Raw genomic sequence first — 21,324 nt, forward strand, 5'->3', positions numbered from 1 at the left:
GGAGATTTTTCATGTGTTATTTTTATTTATTTTTCTTTTATTTCACTTTACTTTGTATCAACAAAACACTATTTTCCAACCAACCCATGGAATCAACCACACAATATAGTACAACCTAACAAATGCTTCCCCAAGCTAGGCTTGTGTAAATAATTATTGAAGGCTCAAGGAGTGTAATGTGGCTTAGTATAGATCCAAAAAGTCATTAGGCTCAGCGGGGCTAAGAGGGAAAAATGATTCATTTAACAACTTTGAGGCTAAAAAATCCAAAAAATGAACGCCTCTATCACAACACATGTCCAAAGTCATCAGAAATCAACGAGTACAATGCCAAAATCAAGAAAAGAATGCTACGAGGAACTAACATACAAGGATAGAACGGACATAGATATACATCCGAAGGCTAGAATGAATCATTACAGTGTAACCAATTCAAGCATGCAGTTAAGGTAGGCGCTTTATCATCAAAATCTACTCAAAATCAAGGCAATCAGAGATCACATCACAACATCTCAATCACAAATGCCCAACTATCCAATATAATGAGTTAAATCATTTTTCAAAGCAAAGTTCTGGGCACAAGAAAGGAATCAATCTATTCATATTCAACTTGTATTTTTGGTTTTTTTCCAGCAATATTTCATTTTTTTGGGTTTTTGCATTTTTTTAAAAGCAATTAAACTAACTTAAGTAACCTAAAAAGAAGTAAAACTAACCTAAAAAGAAGTAAAAGTGAGAGTAGTACTTACACAAATCCTCCCCCAAGCTGAACTTGGCAATGACCGCATTACAACAAGGGGAAGGAGTGACATGGATATCAGTCATCCATGAAGGTATCACCACCATCGTCGTCCTCACCTCCGCCGCCCCTACTACTGGATCCCGGCTAACTGTAACTCGGGTTCCAAGTCTACCAAGATGGGTGCGCATCATGTTCAGCAATCCGATGAAGGCGGCAGTATTTGTCATACATAGGATACATAGCCAGGTGTTGTTCATTGGCCAATGTATCGACACGCTGACTGATGCTCTGGAGAGCTGCAGAATTGGCATCAACCTGCTGAATGATGCCCTGGATGGTCGATGTGTTGGCAATAATTCCAGTCTCCATCCCCTGGAGCATGCTCATCATCTCTTAAAAATCAAAACAAGGAGGAGCAACAAAATATGGGGGAGGGGGAGCATCAAAAGTAGATGGTATATCCTCGATATGGGGTGGGCAACGGTGGTAGGTACACTCGGGTATTATACGTTGAAACCATTTATTGACGACAATCGGTTTCTTAGGTTTATTATACGCCTTTTTAAGTAAAATGTTGCAATATACATACATTATCATGTATTTGCGGCTCCTTGTATATACGCTTTTTTTTAATTTTTTTTGATAGGTTTGTATAACAATTTATAAATAGCCACAATAATATTATTAAACATACATTCTTGCTTGCTTTATTCATCCTGTCAAAAAAATATTTGCTACGTTTAATTTATATACAAAAGCAATTCTATTCAAAGCATCAATTTCTTCTAACAATGTCTTAAAATGAAGTTTCTATAATCTAATGCTAGCTACTAAAGCTAAAATTCTAAAATAATCAAATAAATATGTACAAGAGCTAGACCGTCGTCTTCAATCTCCATCATCTTGTGTTTGATTATTTAAATAACTCACCCACATATCTTTTAGCTTGTCAATTATGTCTTGCGAATAAGTGATTATTTAAATAATAAGAGGACAGTCAGCTTGCTCTCGTAGCACCAAGGACGGTTTTGGAGCCCATCTTCACCAACTTTCTCTTCCCACGGTAGTCTTGAGCTGCGACCCTCCAAAAAAACCTGAAATTACGCCGAATTTCAGTTTTTAGTTTACACTGCAATGGAATACCGTATTATTGAAGAAGAGATGATAACAAAACTTCAAGATCCAAATTTAATACATCTTCATAAACTTTAATAAGATTATAAACGTAAATCTCAAACATACGATTTAGGTGTCTTTGATCCTTGTCCAACCTAAATCACAAAGAAGACAAAAAAATCAAAAAATTACAAAAACAAAATGAAGTAGTTTGTCAAAAATCAAGAAATAAAACCTTTGGAAGATAACGATGAGGCCACCGCTGCTTACCTTCATCAGCCGGAAGAGAATCTTCAGGCAATCTAAGTCCATTTCTTTATTTTTAACCAATTTTCGAGGAATTGTCTGGCCATAACTCATCGGAGATTCAGCATAATCTTCATTTTCTCTCTCCTCGTTAAAACTAAGCTCTGTATTCTCACTTTCTCCATTAACTGAGCCTGATTACAAATGTTTGGGGAGGATGTCGTGGTTGGTTTGATCACCCATCTTGCTATTGCCATAGTTGGTTTTGTCGAGAGGGTTCATGTTCCGGTCGTAGGTCCTAACCTGTTTGACTTGACTTATATTGGAGTCCTAGGTCGGCTCACTTATGGGTCAGATATACTTTAGCTTGGACACATCTACTGGACTCACTAAAAGAGGAGACTTTTCCTCTTGCGTGACTCAGAAGGCCGTACAAAGTTTACACCTAACCGACCTAACTATCTATATGATGATGATGATGTGAACGTATTACCACTACCACAACCTCATTCTCCGCCTGAGCCTGCGCCTCACACCTATTTTCTTAGGGGAGGATGTCGTGAGAGAGGGGGAAGGGCTAGTGCTAGCCTGGTCCTAGAGGAGAACAGGACACTCTGGAGCATCGTATGAAGAGGCTTGAGCTCAATCAAGCGGCTCTCAATTACCTTAGATTTCTTACTCTTCGACGAAGCAAAAGAAGAAGAAGGTTTCTTCATTGATGATTTTCGTTTCGCCATTGATGAGAGCTTGAGTGAGGAGAGAGAGATGAGTAACGCGACGAAGAAAGAGGGAGAAGTGAAGCGAAGTAATAGGTTATAAAATAGGAGAGAGAAAGAGAGAGAGAGTGTGTGAATAATATGGGATAGTGAAGAAGTGGGGGAAAGTTGGAAGATTTTTTTAATTGGATGGGGTGGGAGTTGTTCGAGGGGAAATTTTGTCAAGGCGGGAAGTTTGAATTTTGAACCGTTGTAAGGCTTGAATTTGGTATGAGTAACTATTTTAAAATTAAAATATTTCAAGGAAACCGGTTCTAGTTATAAGTAATCTCCTATATCACAACAAGAAAAATATACAAGTATCATAATGTATTATGTTGGAAAAAAATTGAATTAAAAAATTAAAATATTTTAAGAAAACCAGTTTTACTTGGAAGCAGTCTCTTATTTCACAACAACTTTTTTAATTAGTCAAAAAGTTAAACTTAAGAGACTGGTTTTAGATAATCAATGGTTTCCTATATTTAAGAAATGGGTTAGTAACCTCAACTGGTCTCCTATAGGTAGTCTCTTTGGCTATTTTTGTAATAGTGTGAGACCACTCAATACCAACACAAGCACCTTTGATAGTGCTCCACCAATTATCGGCTTCCCTTTTCAGATAGTAGGAACAGATAGGTACCCGTTTAGCAACAGGATAATTAGTAGCAGCGAATAGTTTCTCCATATCACGAAGCCAGTTCTCCAAAATTACGGGGTCAGCAGTACCCTTATAAGTCCGCAGCCTGTGACGATCAAAGCGAGCAAAAGTTGATTGCCCAGAAGATGAACTAGAAGTCCTATTGGCCAAAGAAATGAAAGTAAAGTGTAGGAACAAGTATTAGAACAATATACACAATTCTTTAAGTAGATTGAGGGTGATGTGGATATATAGTTTGAATGGATGATGAAAAACGCCCCTAATTGCATTTTCAAGGTGATGGGTCTCAGCATGACCCTGTTGATGATATAGCACGCTGTGTTGACTTCCTCAGTCCAAAAATTCTTTGGAAGATTGCAGGCTATGAGCATTGTTCTAGCCATGTCCTCCAGAGTGCGATTTTTCCACTCAATCACACCATCCTGTTGTGGGGTCCTAGGAGCAGAGAAGTTGTGATCTAGTCCTACATTGCTGCAAAAATCATCAAACTTGGAGTTTTAATTTAAAACTCCTTACCGTGGTCATATTTTTCCTGCAAAATAGAACTCGTAAACTAACCTCGGGGGTTGATCCGAGGAATGCCCCTCCGATGCCTAAGTCAGTGATGGGTAAACCGGAATCTCTCATGTGGAGTATAATGATGATAGTAAAACGTAATAGGGTTTAGGGTTCAGATGTAAAGAGCATTTTAATTTATGAAAAGGTCTGAAAGTTTTAGGTCCATGTTACAATCAACAAATGTTGATCATAGATTAGAACATAAAAGTTGTTGACTCTATATATATAGGCTAAATATACCCCAAATAATTCCATGAACAAGTAATTGTGCGAACCTCATTTACAACAAACACAAGCCTCAAATCTAGTGTGTTATTTGCATATGGAGCTTAAAAAGAAGGAAAAGCAAATAACACATACAACTTTTTAAAAATATCCCCATCATCAACTAACCTAATTAAGTCAGAATAAACAAAAGACATAGGAATCTTCTCTTTATCCCGACAAACTCCAAAATAATCCCTCTAGCTTGCTTTCAACTCAAAATGCGGATTGCTCGCATTAGCTCCCCTAGACACATCCACAACATCCTTTCCCTCATGTAGAGGAAACTGAAACACATCATAAAAATCAAATTGGTTAACCTTAAACTCTTTGGCATAACCAACTCTAAACATGCCAGAACCACCCTCAATCCACTTAAAGAATTGTGTATATTGTTTTAATACCCGTTCCTACAAGCTAGTCTGAACATGTAAATTGTAATATAATGTTTATGATCTCATTACATTCTACACTATTACCTTCATGCAAAGTATTATGTTTAGGTTTAGGGTTTAGGGTTTAGGGCCATAGCACAATTCCTTGTGTATATTGTTCATGGAAACTGGATCAAGGTATTCATAATAGATGGGTTAATTGAAATTTTTTAGAGTAATTTGATATAATGTCAGACTTTGAAACTTGAAGAAGTTTTTTTTCTTTTTTTTTTGGGTGTCTAAGAGGTAGAAGGAGAGGAGAGAGAGAGGGAGATGAAATCAACAGTAGAGGTCATAAATTGTATACATGGTTTCAAGATCATAAAGTTTTAGGTCGAAAACACCTTATGTGTTCATTTGTGTTAATTAGGGAGATCATAATGGATCTATGAATGTTTTTGGTGAGAGTTTTACAGCATTTTCCAAACATAATACTTCGCATGAAGGTAATAGTGTAGAATGCACGCGATCTTTTAATTTATGATTCAGGTGTTCCTACAACCTATATTTATATAGTCAACTATAATGAAATTTTTATTAGAACAATAGGACTTCTAATCATGTAAGGTATTTTCAAAACAAAGCATTTCAAGCTCTTCCTTGCTCCGACAGTTCCACAGGGTCATGCTGAGATCCATCAACAGTTCCATGTTCCTAATTATTTGGGGTATATATATGTATATATATATATAATATATATATATATATATATATATATATATGTATATATGTATATATATGTATATATGTATGTAATATTATATATATATATATATATATATATATATATATACATTCTCTCCCAAACACAAACACCACGCTTTCTATCTTCTTCCCATCTTCTATGAACGTCCCCCACAAAACTCAAAACATCTCCCTCTCCCTCTCCTCTCCTTCTACCTCTCAAATTATAAACACCCAAAAAAAAAAAACAAAGAAAAAACTTTTTCAAGTTTCCAAATTCGACTATATCAAATTATACTAAAAAATTTCAAATAACCCATCTATTATGAATACCTTGATCCAGTTTCCATGAACAATATCTCTTTCACTGTTGTTTGTCACTTGTTTTCTAATTGGACAAAAGTAATGAAAATTTGTTTTAAATAAGTCAACCTTTGCACAGTCTTCCCATTTTAAGTCTACCTTTTGATTATCACTGATTGAGTTAGGCTTGTATGTCTGTTTTTTTCTTGAGTTTTAACTTATTTGTAACTTGTTTAGTAAGTTACTTATGATACATGTTACAATGTCCCTTCTTCTAATACAGGCGAGAGTGGGGGTGGGACATTGTAACACGTATCATAAGTAACCTACTAACACGTATCATAGCTAAACCATTTGCGTCGTTTCCGCATACGACGCAGATCGTTTCTGAGTCATTTGCGTCGATGGCTTTGGCGTCGCACCAGAGTCCGACGCAAATAGACGCCTCACATCCGACGCAAATTGCCTTTTCTGTACTAGTGAAACAACTTAAAACTTAATAGAAGAAAATAAACGTACAAGCCTAACTCAATTAAGGATAATCAAAAGGTATACTTAAAATGGGAAGACAGTACAAAGGTTGACTTATTTAAAACAATTTTTCCTACAAGTAATTCAACAAAAATTAATTGTTGAATGAACCTCAATTCGATGAAATTAATTGGCGACAAAGAAATTCAAACAGAACAAAAAACTCATAAATGGTAGATCGAAGGAGAATGATGAGAGGGATCTCGATTCCAATAGCTTGTTGTCAATTCTTCTATAGTAAAGCCCAAAGAATAGATCTACAACTTCAAAGCACTAAATTATACATTCTATTCCTAAATTTCCAAGGAAAAAAAGAAATTGGCAAATTAGGAGACATAAAACCTGTAGGGAGACGACCAAGCAGTATGAACATTCACCGGAGAGCTCTGCACTTGGGGAAGATTAGTCAGTGGTTTCTCCGTTTATGTGTGCTAATCTCAATGTCAGAATCATAGATTAGTCGGTGTAGTATAGAGAAGACGCGGGTGGGTGAAATTGGGAATGGAGGGTGGTCTATGGTGGTAAGCGATAGTGGCTGCGATGATGAAATTAAATTGTAAAGGGAAGAGAATTAGAAATTAGAATGGTTTTATTAAATTTTGTCCTCTAATTGTTCATGGTGGCAAAGGATTACGCTAATTAATAAAGATATATTTGGGATTAGTAGTGTGTTTTCTTTTTCTAACTTTAATAACCTAAAACAAATGTGCTAAAACTAATTAATTGAAGGAAAGATTTAAAGTGTTACCTATTTCAAAATTATTAGTGTTACTATTGTAGAAGTGTTACTTATTTTAAAATTTATAATGTTACTACTTTAAAAGTGTTACTTATCATAATATTTTTAGTGTTACTAGTTTGGAAGCGTTACTATAAAATGTTACTCTCTGTGTCCTAGAATACTCTAGACACTTATCACACGACGTAGTTTTCGATGATAAGTTATTTTTTGGTTATCAATTGTTATTTTATTGAAAAGTAGATGTGATAGGTGTTAGTAGTTAGTAAAAGTAGTATCATTTTAATTTAAGGAGGGAGAATGTGGGTCATGGTAAGAGTTGGTAGGTAATAAGAATGGTATTATTTTTTTGAAGGAGAGATAGTGTGGGCCAATAGTTAAAAGGTAAAATAATTATAATAATAGTGGGTCATATCCCAAAATAGAAGTGTGAAGATTATTCTGGGACTGATAAAAAAGGAAAGTGTAAAGAGTATTATGGGACGGAGGGAGTACATATCATATGAAGTGTTACCTTGAATGTTACAAATGGATAAAGTTTTACAAAAGTGTTACTTAAATATTAAAAACATCTACAACATAAAAAGTGTTACCTAAACATGCTACTACTTAAGGTCAATTATATAGTAGTGGTGATAGATTCCCAAGGTTGGTATTCTAAGCAGTCGATGATATGTAAGAAAATCGTCGTTGATATTGGTACCGACGTCTGTATGGTTGTTGATTCCTAAATTAGTAAATTAGCGACCTCGATGAAACGTCTGTCCGTCAACGACCGATGACCGTCGTTGACGTTTCCACCGACCATTTTTTAGTGTGTCCACGACGGTGCTAAGTGGTCGTTGATATCGTCATTTCTTGTAGTGCGGGTGGCTGGGGTGGTCTATGGGGGCAGGGAAGAGGAAGAGGTTTTTTTCAGTGTGGTGATGGATGGACGTGGATGGCTGGGTAGGAGTTTGAGGCGTGGTCGGTTGGGGTGGCTCGGGTGGTAGGTGTGTGGGGATTTAATTAACTTGGAGTAGTTAAGGATTTATTTGAGTTATTTAGGTAATTAATTAAGTTAATTATTGTTTTATTGGGTTAAATAGGATGAGTTTTCTCTCATGTTTAACGAAGTTGACGGAAACTTGACAGCATAATAAATTAATGTATTTTTCAAAACCTTAGAGGCACCTTGTGCATTTTTAAACTGTGATGGTATCCTGTCCATTTTCGTAAAACTCAGTGTACCTGGCGAAAATGCATTGTTTTTCTCTTAGTTGAACTAAATTGATACTTATGACAAAATTTATCAAGGAAATACTTGATATCTAATACTATACATGATAATTCCATGTTGCTCTCTATCTCCTTAGATATCATTATGAGAATTGTATCTTTAATTGATGTTATATTATTTTGTTGAGTAAATATATTAAAAACAAATAAATAGCTAAACCAATACAATTGATGAATATCTTAAAAAAAAAAACCATTTGTCCAAAAGTGTAAGACCAAATAAGTAAACATCAGCACACCTAAACAACAAAGATCCTGCAAATGGTGCGCGAGAAATAAGAATTTCTCGCTACATATAATCCAACGCAAAACATAGAAATCGGAATCATTCATTAAGGATCTTTCATAAGAGAAAGAAAAGTACCTCCTGTTTTATTTAGTTTATAATATAATTAACTAGTACAACTGTTGCGCCTGCGCAAGTGGAAATACAACTCTCTTACTACTCGAGATAAATAACGAGTTTTGAGAATTAACGGAAAAACAAAAATAACTTTTAAAATATCTCAATTGGTTAAGAAGGATTTCATTGTCTGTAGCGGATGGTTTCTGGTCCATTCTTGTGGTCTTAATTTGCCCAACCCCTTCGGTTATGGCCGGCCCGAACTTGGCCCGACCCAAACTCCGCATAGGGGTTGGGTAAATAATCACTGGTTAGTTGTGGGTTTGTGATCGTTGAGCCATCGAGTGATTGGCCAGCAGTCATTGTGCTTGCGGTCGTGTTACGCTGGCTTACTTGTGGGTTTGTGATCGCTGAGCCACCTAGTGATTCTCTAGACGTTGTGGAGCTGCTACTGTAAAGCTGGCTTACTCCAGCGTTTGCAATCTGAGTGACGCTAGGTGATTGGCCAGTTCTTATTTGGGGGTTGCTGGTACTTACTCCAGGGTTTGCGATCTGAGAGGAGGTGAATGATTGGCTAAATCTGTGAGCTTCAGGTGCCATATTCCGATAGCTGCCCACAGAATTTGTAGCCGAAAGGCTGTAACTCTGCCTTGATGCATCTGACATATGATCCCTTCCACCATTGAACTTTCTTCCTCTTGGCATTGCAAGGTAGGTACAAGGAAAGCTGGTTTGTAAGTGAATAGTAAAGCTGGTAGTTTATTATATAGAGACTTGTAGAGCTTGATAAGCCGGGGCGGGCGGTTCAATTCTGGAAGGATTAGCACAAACAATTCTAGTTTTTTCTTATTAATCTGTGGTAGCCACAAAATATGATTTTTTTTTCGAGCGAACAACGACTTTGAGCCTTATGGTCTAATGTTTTATGTTTATTATTGCGCGGCCCAACTAATCATCTTATCATGTGTTCACATTTATGCAATTTAGAAACGTTTAAATATTTTGTGTTCATATCATTGAAAATGGTACTTAATATAGTACCTGTTTTATTTTTAGTGGGTCAAATTTGAAAATTAATCTTGTTAAATTTACGTCAATGTCATACACAGCGGCTACACTGGCAGAATATCACAAAGTAAACTAGTTATTAGGCCCGGGCTATGCCCCGAGTAAGAAAAATTTCATTTATTAATATTGTACTTTGATATGATAACACCAAATAAAACTTGGTCTAGTGGTTAAAACTTTAGTACATGAACTTGAGGTCATGAGATCAACACCTATACTATGCAATATCTAATTTTTTTATTGTACATGGATTACATGAACTAAAACTCCCTAGGGAGAGCGCCACGTGGCACCGTTCCTCGTTTACGCACGCCTATTAATATATTAGTATAGATTAGGTAGTTTTGATTTTAATAATTTATGTTTTTTAATCCTGTGTTTTATCTCTGTAATCGAATTCATAACACATAAACCTCGACGATAATTGATAAACTATACATATAAAAAAAAGCGATAATCGTAGGGGTAACTTTGAGTAGCCTTCTCCCCACGTTTTCTCTCGGTGCACGATAGCATATGGTGCCCCGTCGCCATGGCAAGATCATCTAGCGGGAAAATTCATGGTAGTAATCACGGGAAGCAGAAAGAGAAAGCTAGAGGTTCGACTTTTGATTCTTAAGCTTTGTGTACTAGTTCGATGGATGAAATTTTGGGAGTAGAAGCTTTGTGTTTTGGTTTAGATACTGGTCAAGTGGTTACACCAAAATCATCTATACAACAATTGCAAATGCAATATGAAATTAGGCATACCTTCAATGAATGGTTGCAATCCATTCATGGTAGTTGAGGAGACCAACAATTTGGAAGCACTAGGGGGAAAAAAAAAGAAGGGATGCGCTTTCTTCATTACGCAGCCCTTCTTTCTTATAGGGCTAGGTTTTTATAGAAAAGCGCAGCCCTTTACAAAAAGGGTTGCGCTTGACAAAAAAACGCAGCCCTACTGTAAACAGAAGGGCTGCGTTTTCTAGTCAAACGCAGCCCTTTTAAATGAAGGGCTGCATTTTTTGGGACAAGCGCAGCCCTTCATGGGCTTTTTTTTTATTTTATTTTGAAAAGAATATATCGCATTGGGCTTAAAATAAAGAAGCGCGCTAGGGTTTTTTTTTCTCCAACCCTCCCTCCCTCATTCTCTCAATCTCATTCTCTCTCTCCTTCATGGGCGTTCGACTGTTCTTCTTCAACCAGTTATGAATGGAAGTAACGAAACGGCGGAGAATATAGAAACGAAAAGCCCGCTGAAACGGCAGCAACCAGTAACGAAATTCGAACTTCGAAGAGAGAGTCTAAGGCGTATTTCCGGTGAGCCTTTGTCATTTGATGAAGCTGTGAGGAAAGAGAAAGAGCACGAAGAAACGCAATATTCTTCTTTCACGAAGGCCGCCGTCATTATTTCGGCCTTTGTTCGTCGCCTCCGATGAGTTTGGCGGTGGCCTTTGTTAGTGTTTTGATTTCAACTTCAGATCTATAATTTTGGGCTTTTGTTTTTCATTTTCGTTTATTTTTTTCATTTTTTGTTCATTTTCAGATTAGTTTATTTTTTTAGGGTTATTTTTTTTTCATTTTCGTTAATGTTCAAATTTGTTCAGATTAGTTCATTTTCAGATCTATAATTTTAGGGTTATTTTTTCATTTTTTGTTCATTTTTTGTTAACATCTGTCTTTATTTTCGTTCCTTTTTTTTTTCTATTTCCGTTTGTTTTTTTTTTCATTTCAGCACAAAGATTTCTGGAATAATCATTATTTTGTTATATATGTTATTTAATTTCAGTTGTATATTACATTATTTTGGTTGTATGATATTCATCACCTTTGGTTGTTGCTGCTGCTTTATCAAACTATATTATTTCATTTTTTTCTGGTCTAAAAGGGCTGCGCTTTTTACCTAAAAACGCAGCCCTTTGAAGCTTGAAGGGTTACGCTTTTTAGGTAAAAGCGCAACCCTTCATTGTGAAGGCCTGCGTTTGTAAAGCGCAGCCCTACTTAAAAAGTGAAGGGCTGCTATTGAAAGGGTTGCTGTCAAAAAGCGCAGCCCTAAGGGTCTTTTTTAGCGCAGCCTTCCTTATTTTTCCACTAGTGAAGTAAACCTAACTAAGGTAATCCGATTCCCATTTACAGCAGATTGAGAATGTGGATGTTATTGATGTTTTAGAAAATGATTTTAATCTAAATGAAATCGTGATGAATATGAATGAATATGTGATAAACCTAGACAAAATGGAAGATGAATTGGAACTGGTTTATACTGAAATTGATGACATTCAGGATGAGATAAATTTCTGGAGTTCTTCGATTATTTGCTATGTTGTAGGTTCAAATCCACCGAAGAATTGGATAGAAATATAATATGTATGTTCAACAAGATTATTGTTGCTAAGCATGCTTTGATAGATGTGATTGTTGAACTTATGTTGATTGTGTGAGAGTCGTTTTCAAGTAAAAGCCACCAAAGCATGTGTTACTCTTGTTTACGGGTTTAGTACTCAGCTTTGCTGATATGTGTATGTTGCTTTGTCATTTTTGTGGCCTGTCACTTGGTGGGTGGCAGTTTTCTTAAATGTTTCAAGTTGAAACCGTGGGTTAACCTTTTTCGAGATGAAGCTGATACGAGATAGTGTAGTGTTATATATGATTTCAAAAGTGAGGACCCTCGACTTGTAATAGTTAATCGTAATTTTCTATAATATATTTCCCCATTTAAGAATCGCTAGCTAGTGCTCCTGATTCTCTGTTCATATTATCTCTCGCTTTAGAGTTGTCATATTTTCAAAGGAAACTTTGCCGGATTTTCTGTAGGAATTCTAAGAGAATAGAGTTTGAGAATCAAGACATTGTTGTGGTAGTTAATTAATTTGATAGATTAAGAATTGAGTTCCACACTCTTCGATGTCGTCCAGTGAGTGTGATGGTAATAGTCCGTGTTATCTCGACTAGAGTCTCTTTCGTTGTGCTTAATCCTTTGTAAGCTGGTCGGGAGAATCTGGGTTGTTACACTTGGGTTCCTTTGTTCATCGATGCATGCTACAACAAGATTTCCATTCAAGGGACTTGTGAAAAGTGCCAAGTGCAGTTCCTCATGCATATCATTTGAAGCCAAACAATATAAATAATTCATCAGATATATTGCATGGAGAAACATAAGAAGTCGAAAGGGATGTGATTGTACGAGAAAAAAACGAGTAACCAATACTTTACCTTTAAACAAAAAAGACTCGTTTCGTCAATATCATCACCAATATCATCGCAAGCCTCATCGTCCTCTGTAATATCGACCTTTGAGTCTCTCCAAATATCACCTTCTGCACGTTGCCAATCTTGGACACATACCAAGGCTTGTACGGTCTTAGGCTGTAAAGAGCTATGATACGGGGATATGGTCTTACCTCAAATGTTGAATGCAAACTCGGAAGCCAATATGCTCACAAGGATAGTTAACGAATCACTTGCTAGAACAAAGAGGATCGGTTATCTAATAGCACATTGATGCCAATACTCCAAGACATTCAACTCTGAATCCATACCAAGGCCTTCTTCCTCCAAATATAAGTCAAGTTGAGACCTTCTTGTCCGACTTCTAGCATTTGTCCCTGTGAAACTATGGTAATCTCCAAACATATTATCATCATCTGTGAAACTTGGAGGCGGAGGAATACCAATGACTCATTGTACTCATTAAATAATTTGTTTAGAGTATCCAAAACACGATCAACCTTTCTTCTCGCCTCTTTAATCCCATACAATTTGGTAAAACTATACTCCACAAACTTGACTTCAAACCTTGGGTCGAGAATAGTCGCACAAGACAAGTAAATGTTATATTCTTCCCCATATTTATCAAATTTATCATACATTGGGTTTACCATTTCTCTTAAAAAATCATGGGAACTCGTACTTGCCTCAAGTAAGTGGAGATGAATCATGCAAGCCCCTCTAAAGTATAAGTTTGATGTAGGATTATTGACACTAGAAAACATGCATGTCACATCATAAAAAACCTTCAAAAACTTGTGCATTACACTCAACTTATTCCACTCCGATTCAGAAGGTACAAGGCTCATAAACGAATAATTTGTTGACCTTAATTGCACAAACACATCTTTGTAATAAAAGACATTATCAATCATCTAGTATGTTGAATTCCAATTAACTTTCATGTTTAAACTCAATTTCCTCTTAACATCTAAATGAAAATTCTTTTGGGCAGTCTCATAAAATTCCTTGGACCTTGTGGCAGATTTATGAATTAACATCATAAGTGTTCTAATCTTATCCAAAATACTTTTTATACAACCCAAACCAGCTTTCACAATTAAATTTACTATATGAGCGCAAAACCTAATGTGTAGAAAAGCACCATCACCAACCAAAGACCCTTTCTCATAAAGACGACCACGTAACTTACTTAACATTGTGTCGTTGTAGGTGGCATTATCAATAGTAAATGTAAGGACCTTCATCTCTAGTGATCATTGGACCAAAAACTGAAAAATCTCATTTACAATACTTTCACCGTCATAAGGAGGATTTAAAGCCCTAAATCTTGAAAGTCTTTTTTGCAATTTCCAGTGAGAATCAACAAAATGGGCAGTGATACAAATATAGTATTGTCAAGAATGTGAAGAACTCCAACAATCAGTAGAAAAACAAATTCGTCCAAGACTTTTTGCTAGCATATGTTTCACCATTTCCCTATCTAGTACAAAGTGAGGCGTAGCTTTAGACATCATCCTTTAAAACCCTTTTGTTCAACAACAGAAAAAGAATGTCCACCTTCAGCAATAAAGCTTTCCTTAATTGACTCATATCAAACCTAAAAGTTTCATCATCATTCACACACCCCCCCCACCCCCATTTCAAGTCCGACGGATCGCTGCAAACACCATTCTAAATGTCTCTTTAAATGAGATGTACCACTATTTCCCTTAGCAACCAAAGTTATATTACAATAAGGATAGGTTGCAATTTTCTCACCTGCCTCATTCGTTCCTTGCACTAACTCAATCCACACTTCGACTTTTGTTGCTTCTGTTGTGGAGGAGGTGATGTGTACTCAACATACACATCCTCTCCAGGGTCCTTCACAGGGTGCTGCTCCACGGGTGTTGACATTGAAGTAGCTTCCATGGTAAAGTTTACCACCTAAAAAAAGAGCAAATACGGCGGAATCTAACATTAAAATTCAAGCATTAATTCTAATAATGTTAGCAGATAGCTTAGTTTATGAGTAAGTTAGTACTCACTGCCTTTTATTATTTAATTACTAGTTCTGCACTTGGCCTTTCCATGTACCAAGTTTAAATGCAAGTGTTAGCTACTCAAGCTCAAAAATCACACACACTGTAAAACTATTCCAATATACCAAGCTAAACTAATTGTCACATAAGTAAGTTGTGCGATACGTCTTATGAACCAGCCATCTACAGATAGCTCAAGAGACCATCAATAACCATGCGTATTAACAACTCTTACATGTCACATAAGTAAGCTGTGCAATACCTCGATAATCTCAGCACAAATAATGATGATAAATCCTGCATACATAAATCACCATTAATCGTGAAAAATTGGAGTACAAATAAGAGATCAAACAATTCGACCATCAAACAATTTCCCAAAATAAATTTTTTAAAATGTTGCGGATTAACACACTTTGTACAAAATATAAGGAGTGAGAAAGTGAATGCACATCAGTCTCAGCTTTGAGCCTCTTTTTTATAGCTTGAGATTATAACTCTTGAAAGTTCAAGGAAAAGTACACGATTAATAAAATTACGTATTGGGTTAAAATAATTTATCAACTTAATTTACCATTGTACTTGTCTTTATGGTGGAAATTAGTAATCAACTTGTTCGGTGAATAATCAATAATGAATAATGATGATGACTTTTGTTGACATAGTCAATGGGTGAAGAGAGGGACAAAGCTGATTGTTATAGTACATTGGACATTGTTATCTATTCGTCGACGAATCAAGCTCCTCGTAGGTAAAAACTGGAGAAAGCAAAGAAGTAGAATAATGATTCTGTAGAAAAACAGTCATCGGATCTTCTATACACTGCTATAATTTCCACCAATTTTCCAAATTCTGAAACCGAAATAAGTAACCCCAAATTCACATAACAAACATAGGATAATAACAAAAACAAAGTACAATGTAGCAATCTTCTTCTTATGGTGCATCAACAATGGCGGAAACACTGATTCGCTAAAACAAAAAAAGGATTTATTGGGGTCGGATTCATTTGACCCACAAACCCCATTATTACTAGAGCGACAATCATTACATTTCTGAAAGAAAACATCATCATCTTGTTGAAACTCAACTTGAAGACCAACTTTAACTGTTCAACACATAAATTTATACCTAATTGGGTAGATTTTGGGGACTTCAATCTAAACCCATTTGAGAAATTAAAAGATGTGTTTAATCAATGGACCTGTAACACAAAAAAACCATATGAAGAACAGTTTAAGGCTTAAAACCCTAGCAGGGAATTAATAATGAAGAACCGAAAAAAAAACACTAATAAGGAAGGAATCAGAATAAACCGAACTCAATCTAAACCCAAAAAACAGAACTTCAAGCATGTAAATACAAATCAAAAAAACATCGAAGAGAATACTAAAAGGTAGATCGAAAAAATTGAAGAGAATACTAAAAAGTAGATCGAGAAAAAAAAACGAAGAGAATACTAAAATGTAGATAGAAAAAAATCGAAGAGAATACTAAATAACTCGTGTTTGTCCGCTATGGCGTTGCAATTCTCAGGAGAAGTTTTGAAAGAAAGAAGAAGAGAGGAGAGAGAATAGAGGAGAAAAAGAATTTAGGGTTTTTAGACAAAATGAGGGTGATAGGTTAGAGACTGTATAAAATCCAAATGATCCTTTTTTATCCGACCCGCTAATGTCTTATTAGGGTCAGATCTATACGACCGACCCTATTTTAATTGGGTCGAGTCCCTAAAAAATGCCCTTGACCCGACCTTATATTATAGGATCATGACCCGACCCCATATTATAGGGTCATAACCCGACCTTATATTAAAGAGGTCTAAATTGAATAAAAAAGATATTTTAAGTATTTTAAAAAATTGTGTTTAGTAAAATGATGATGTCTCTAGCAAGTAGCAATCATGTAAGTTATATTTTCATTATGAGCCCATTGCCGCATGGGCACACAATAGAAAACCCATACAACACTTTTTTTTTTTTTTACGGGATATAACACAACACGACTACACGAGTAATACAACAAGAACACATACATACCAAAAATAAAAGCCCAAACCCCTTTCACTTAAACCAGTTCGAAACTGTTGCCATACAAAAACCCTAATTTCTCCCCTCTCATCACCCCCTCAAACCCCTAATAATATTCATCACTCTTGCGCCTCAAAGCATATACTAACAGAGCAGAGAGAAAAACAAAAAACCGTAACCAATAACCATAACCATGGCAGCGACACCCCCACCAATCCACTCAGTGCAATGTTTCGGTCGCAAAAAAACAGCAGTCGCAGTAACCTACTGCAAGACCGGTCGCGGTCTAATCAAGATCAACGGAACCCCAATCGAGCTAGTCCAACCGGAGATCCTCCGTTACAAAGTGTTCGAGCCCATCCTTTTACTTGGTCGATCCAAATTCAATGGTGTCGACATGCGTATTCGTGTGAAAGGAGGAGGTCACACTTCTCAGATCTATGCCATCCGACAAAGCATCGCCAAAGCATTGGTCGCTTACTACCAGAAATTCGTTGATGAGCAACAAAAGAAGGAGATCAAGGATATTTTAGTCAGGTATGATCGTACTTTACTTGTTGCTGATCCTCGTCGTTGTGAGCCTAAGAAGTTTGGTGGACGTGGTGCTCGTGCTAGGTTCCAGAAATCTTACCGTTGAACAACACAAACAAAACCTCTCTTTTTTCTTTCTATCATTTTTTGTGTGTCTTGTTTAGGATTTCAGATAGGGTATGGTATGGATTCTTACTTCTTAGTGGTTTAGAGATGGTAATCAGCTCTCTAATTTTTGGTTTAGTAAGTACTTTAATGTTTCGAGTTTCGAATTATATATTATGTGAAGTAGTTTCTCATGTTCAATCTTATTCTTATTGTTATTCTTATGTCTGAATGTTTATGTTTAGTGATTGCTTTCAAGTTTTATGTGTAATTTTTCCAATTCTTTGAATGCTTGTTGGGTTAATTGTCTTTTAAGCAGTTTTAATTTCTTAAGGGATGATAGAGAGTGAGTGACAGGGAATGCAATAGGGATGGGAGGGGGAATTCGGGGGTTCATGGGGTATACACAGAGGTGGGAAATTGTAGTTATACAAGTAATTCTCTTTAAAAGCTTTCAGCAATGGTGGAGTTGTTGCTTTTTCTACTGCTCTGCCTTTTTTCTTGATCCTATTTGATTGAAGTTTTTGAGCTTCAAATTTTGGAATAACCACAACTTTTGTTGCACTCCTGATTTTTGATGTTCTGTTTTTGAATTTGAGTAATCGCTCCATACTTGATAATTCAATATTGTGGATTGATTTTGTATTCGTGTAGGTGGAAGTTTAATATGTTTGATGAATATTGTGATAGGAAATTTTTGCAGTTCATTAAATTTGTGGAGGGAGAATGGTATGTTGGATACTTCAATATTGGGTTGCTAGAATGACAATGCTTTCTCAATCACCCAACATTTGGGTTTGGGGATTTCTCATTGTTACAGTTCAATACCATAAAGAGATGGTGTGTTTAATGTTAGTAATTAGAGGGAAAAGGGGTCAAAGGGATGTACTCGGAGCATCCTTACCAATGATCAAGAAATAAGATCAAGCATGTAATCTTAAAAAAAATTCCCTTAACAATGAATAAAAATAAGATCATGGGTGAGTGAAATGATGGATAAGATTGTGGGATGAGTGATGTCAAACGTCACATTTTGACTGGATTTTAGAATATAGTAATTGTTATAAAATTTCCAATGGTTTTATTTAAAAAAATACAAAGCGAAAAAAAAATAGTAATAGTTTTTTTTTTCAAGCTCTATAAATAGAGATCCATTTTGCTATATTTTGGATAAAAAAATTTCAACTATTTACTTAATTTCTCTAGTTTTGCTTATTCTTTTATTTTTACACTTCCAAATAATAAAAAATAAAGAGTAAGAGAGAGAAAAGTAGTTGGGTGGGGTCAAAAAATAATAGAGAAAGAGGAAAAATGAGTTCAAATGATTTTTTTTGTTCATGGTTAAGAGGATATGTAAGATAAGATTATAGGATGTTATTTTTTAGAAAGGGAAAGTTAAGAGGAGAGTGGGATGATCTTTGTTTAAGATCATGAATAATGGTGTTCTCATGTACATGTAAACAAATAAGATTGCAAATACAAAAAGAGTGGTCAACGACAAAAATAAGCTAGTCAACGTTGGAAAATTGGACCAAGGTTTCTTTTGCAGAAATAATGAACTTTGGTTTTCATTTGCGAAAAAAAATTAAAAGGATTTTCTCACATTAAACTACTATATAAAGGTCTTTTTTGATAGATTTTCTTTAAAATTAATTTATATAACATCTGTTTTTTCCCTTAAATAACCATAGTTCAATTGTTATTTGCTTGCCTTTTCTTCTCTCTTTATATACTAGCTTTTAATGCACGCGATGACATTTCTTCCAAATCAAATCACTACTCCTCCAATTATCATACCCATATTTTTCAATTTCACGCAATATTTTCTCTCTCTATTCAATTGAATATCATCTTTATCAATTTTCCCCCAATTCAAACAACATACTTGATTTTGTTTCTTTCTATTCAATTAAGATCGTCGATTATGAGCTGAGGATTATCTCAAGCAAGGAGCAGAGTTGGCTTTGCGGTCGTGGAATTGGCTTTTGCTCAGCCCGTCATGGATCGTCGAACTTGTTTGCGGTCATGCCCCAAGCTTTGCAGTGTATGTTGAAATTCAATTATAGGCATTATTTTTTGATTTTAATATATGGGTTTAAGTATTTTTTTTATTTCCCCGAAATTGGAGTTCTCATTTTATGTCTCATTTCTTTTAATATTTGGGCACGAATATTAAAGTTATTTTAACAAAATTTGATTTTGTATTTTAATATATGGGTGTAAGTATTGTTTTTTCTCAAATTATTTTTATATATTAGCACAAAAACAATTTGAGTTCTTATATTTTGTTTAATTTTTTTTATATTCAAGGCCTAAATGTTGAAGTCATTTTTGACGAATTTCATTTTTTTCCGACCATTTATGATGTAATTTTAATTTCAATTTCAACTATCTTCGAATTAAATTTTAAATAAACTATAATTTAAATTTATTTTTTTTGAAAAAATTATAATACAGCACATATTCGTAAGAGTTACTGTAATTTGAGTTTAATTTACTCGAACATAGTACATAAGATTTATAGGACATAGAACATCATGCGTAATTTTATTTTCAATAACGAACTGCGTATCTAATTAACAGTAAAGAAACGACAAATTTCAGAGTTTTGTATTTGAGAATGTCGTGAATCTTCAATCTATGAATGAAACTATTTTTTCGTTTGTTTGGAGTTTGTGTTTGTAATTGAGTTTGTGTTTGTAATTGAGTTTGTGTTATGTAAAATTAATTTGAGAGGCCGTTGTGCTATGTAATTTTTTTTGTTATTGTATGTAGTATTAACGTTTGGTAATTTCTTGATTATGAATCTTTTTTTTGATTGAATTTTTTTTATTGACAAGTTTATATGATTGAATCTTATATGAGTTGATTGAGTTTAAATTTGATTTGATTGATATTTTTGTTTTGACAAAATTATGCATGGAATTAGGATTGATTAGGTGGCTAGAGGGGCATTTAAGTAAATTCCAAGTGGACACCATTGCACCCCTCTTGGCTTATATAATAGAGATAAAACCCCTTGGCTTATATAATAGAGATATTTTTATCTCTATTATGTAAGCCAGAGATATTTTTATCTCTATTATATAAGCCAAGGGGGAGCAATTGTGTCCCTCTTGGAATTTACTTAAATGCCCCTCACAACATTTCAAAAGAAACCTTCTGGCAACTAATCAACCCAAACCTACGTACAAACTTGCTGAAACAAAATAATTAATCAAATTTCTTTTAACCAAATTAAGTGATATAATGTTCAATCAAATAAACTTGCTAATAAAAAAAATCAATCAAAAAGATTCATTATCAATAACTGATATGAAAGAGAAGTCGTTATATAGAGTTCTAGTTCTGTTAGGATTCTATGTAAATTAGGAGTTTTATTTTAATTAAGTATTTATGTGATAAAGGAATCCTATTATACTTAGGAGTCTAATTCTTTATCATTGAGTCTAAGTAGAGTCTTATTTTACTAATTATATTAGGAATAAGCGTGTGATAAGTATAGGTTATTATTTGTCTTTATCCCTAAGATAAAGATAGATAAGTTTATTAGTCGTTATCTTTAAGATTGACTAGTCATAATAGGTTTAGGAAATCTTGTACTATATATATGGGATTTTTGACCATTAATAAGAGAAATATAGAGATTGATGAGATTAAAGTTATAATTTTCTTTGTGAAAATTTTCGGACTTCTTTGTGATTTCCA

At 35.0% G+C, this 21,324-nt stretch overlaps 1 protein-coding gene and 1 long non-coding RNA gene across 5 annotated transcripts; one reads left to right on the forward strand and one right to left on the reverse strand.

The window, feature by feature from the left end:
* Positions 1–8,624: 8,624 nt before the first annotated feature.
* Positions 8,625–16,919, reverse strand: LOC104907003 (uncharacterized). 4 transcript variants are annotated; one of them, XR_007272671.2, is made up of 3 exons: positions 15,528–16,716; positions 15,189–15,250; positions 8,625–14,858 (listed from the first exon to the last, which is right to left on the reverse strand). It is a non-coding gene; the product is annotated as an uncharacterized LOC104907003 (long non-coding RNA). The 4 variants fall into 4 exon arrangements; XR_007272670.2 differs by having other exon boundaries at positions 15,216–15,250; positions 15,528–16,715; XR_002041349.3 differs by having other exon boundaries at positions 15,216–16,919.
* A 78-nt stretch (positions 16,920–16,997) lies between these two features.
* On the forward strand, positions 16,998–17,840 carry LOC104907004 (40S ribosomal protein S16). Its single transcript, XM_010695848.3, has one exon. The coding sequence runs from the start codon at positions 17,174–17,176 to the stop codon at positions 17,615–17,617; it is 444 nt and encodes a 147-aa protein (XP_010694150.1). The 5' UTR covers positions 16,998–17,173; the 3' UTR covers positions 17,618–17,840.
* The last annotated feature ends 3,484 nt before the right edge of the window (positions 17,841–21,324 follow it).

This window comes from Beta vulgaris, chromosome 3 (assembly GCF_026745355.1).
Source record: "Beta vulgaris subsp. vulgaris cultivar EL10 chromosome 3, EL10.2, whole genome shotgun sequence".
Classification (NCBI taxonomy): Eukaryota; Viridiplantae; Streptophyta; class Magnoliopsida; order Caryophyllales; family Amaranthaceae; genus Beta; species Beta vulgaris.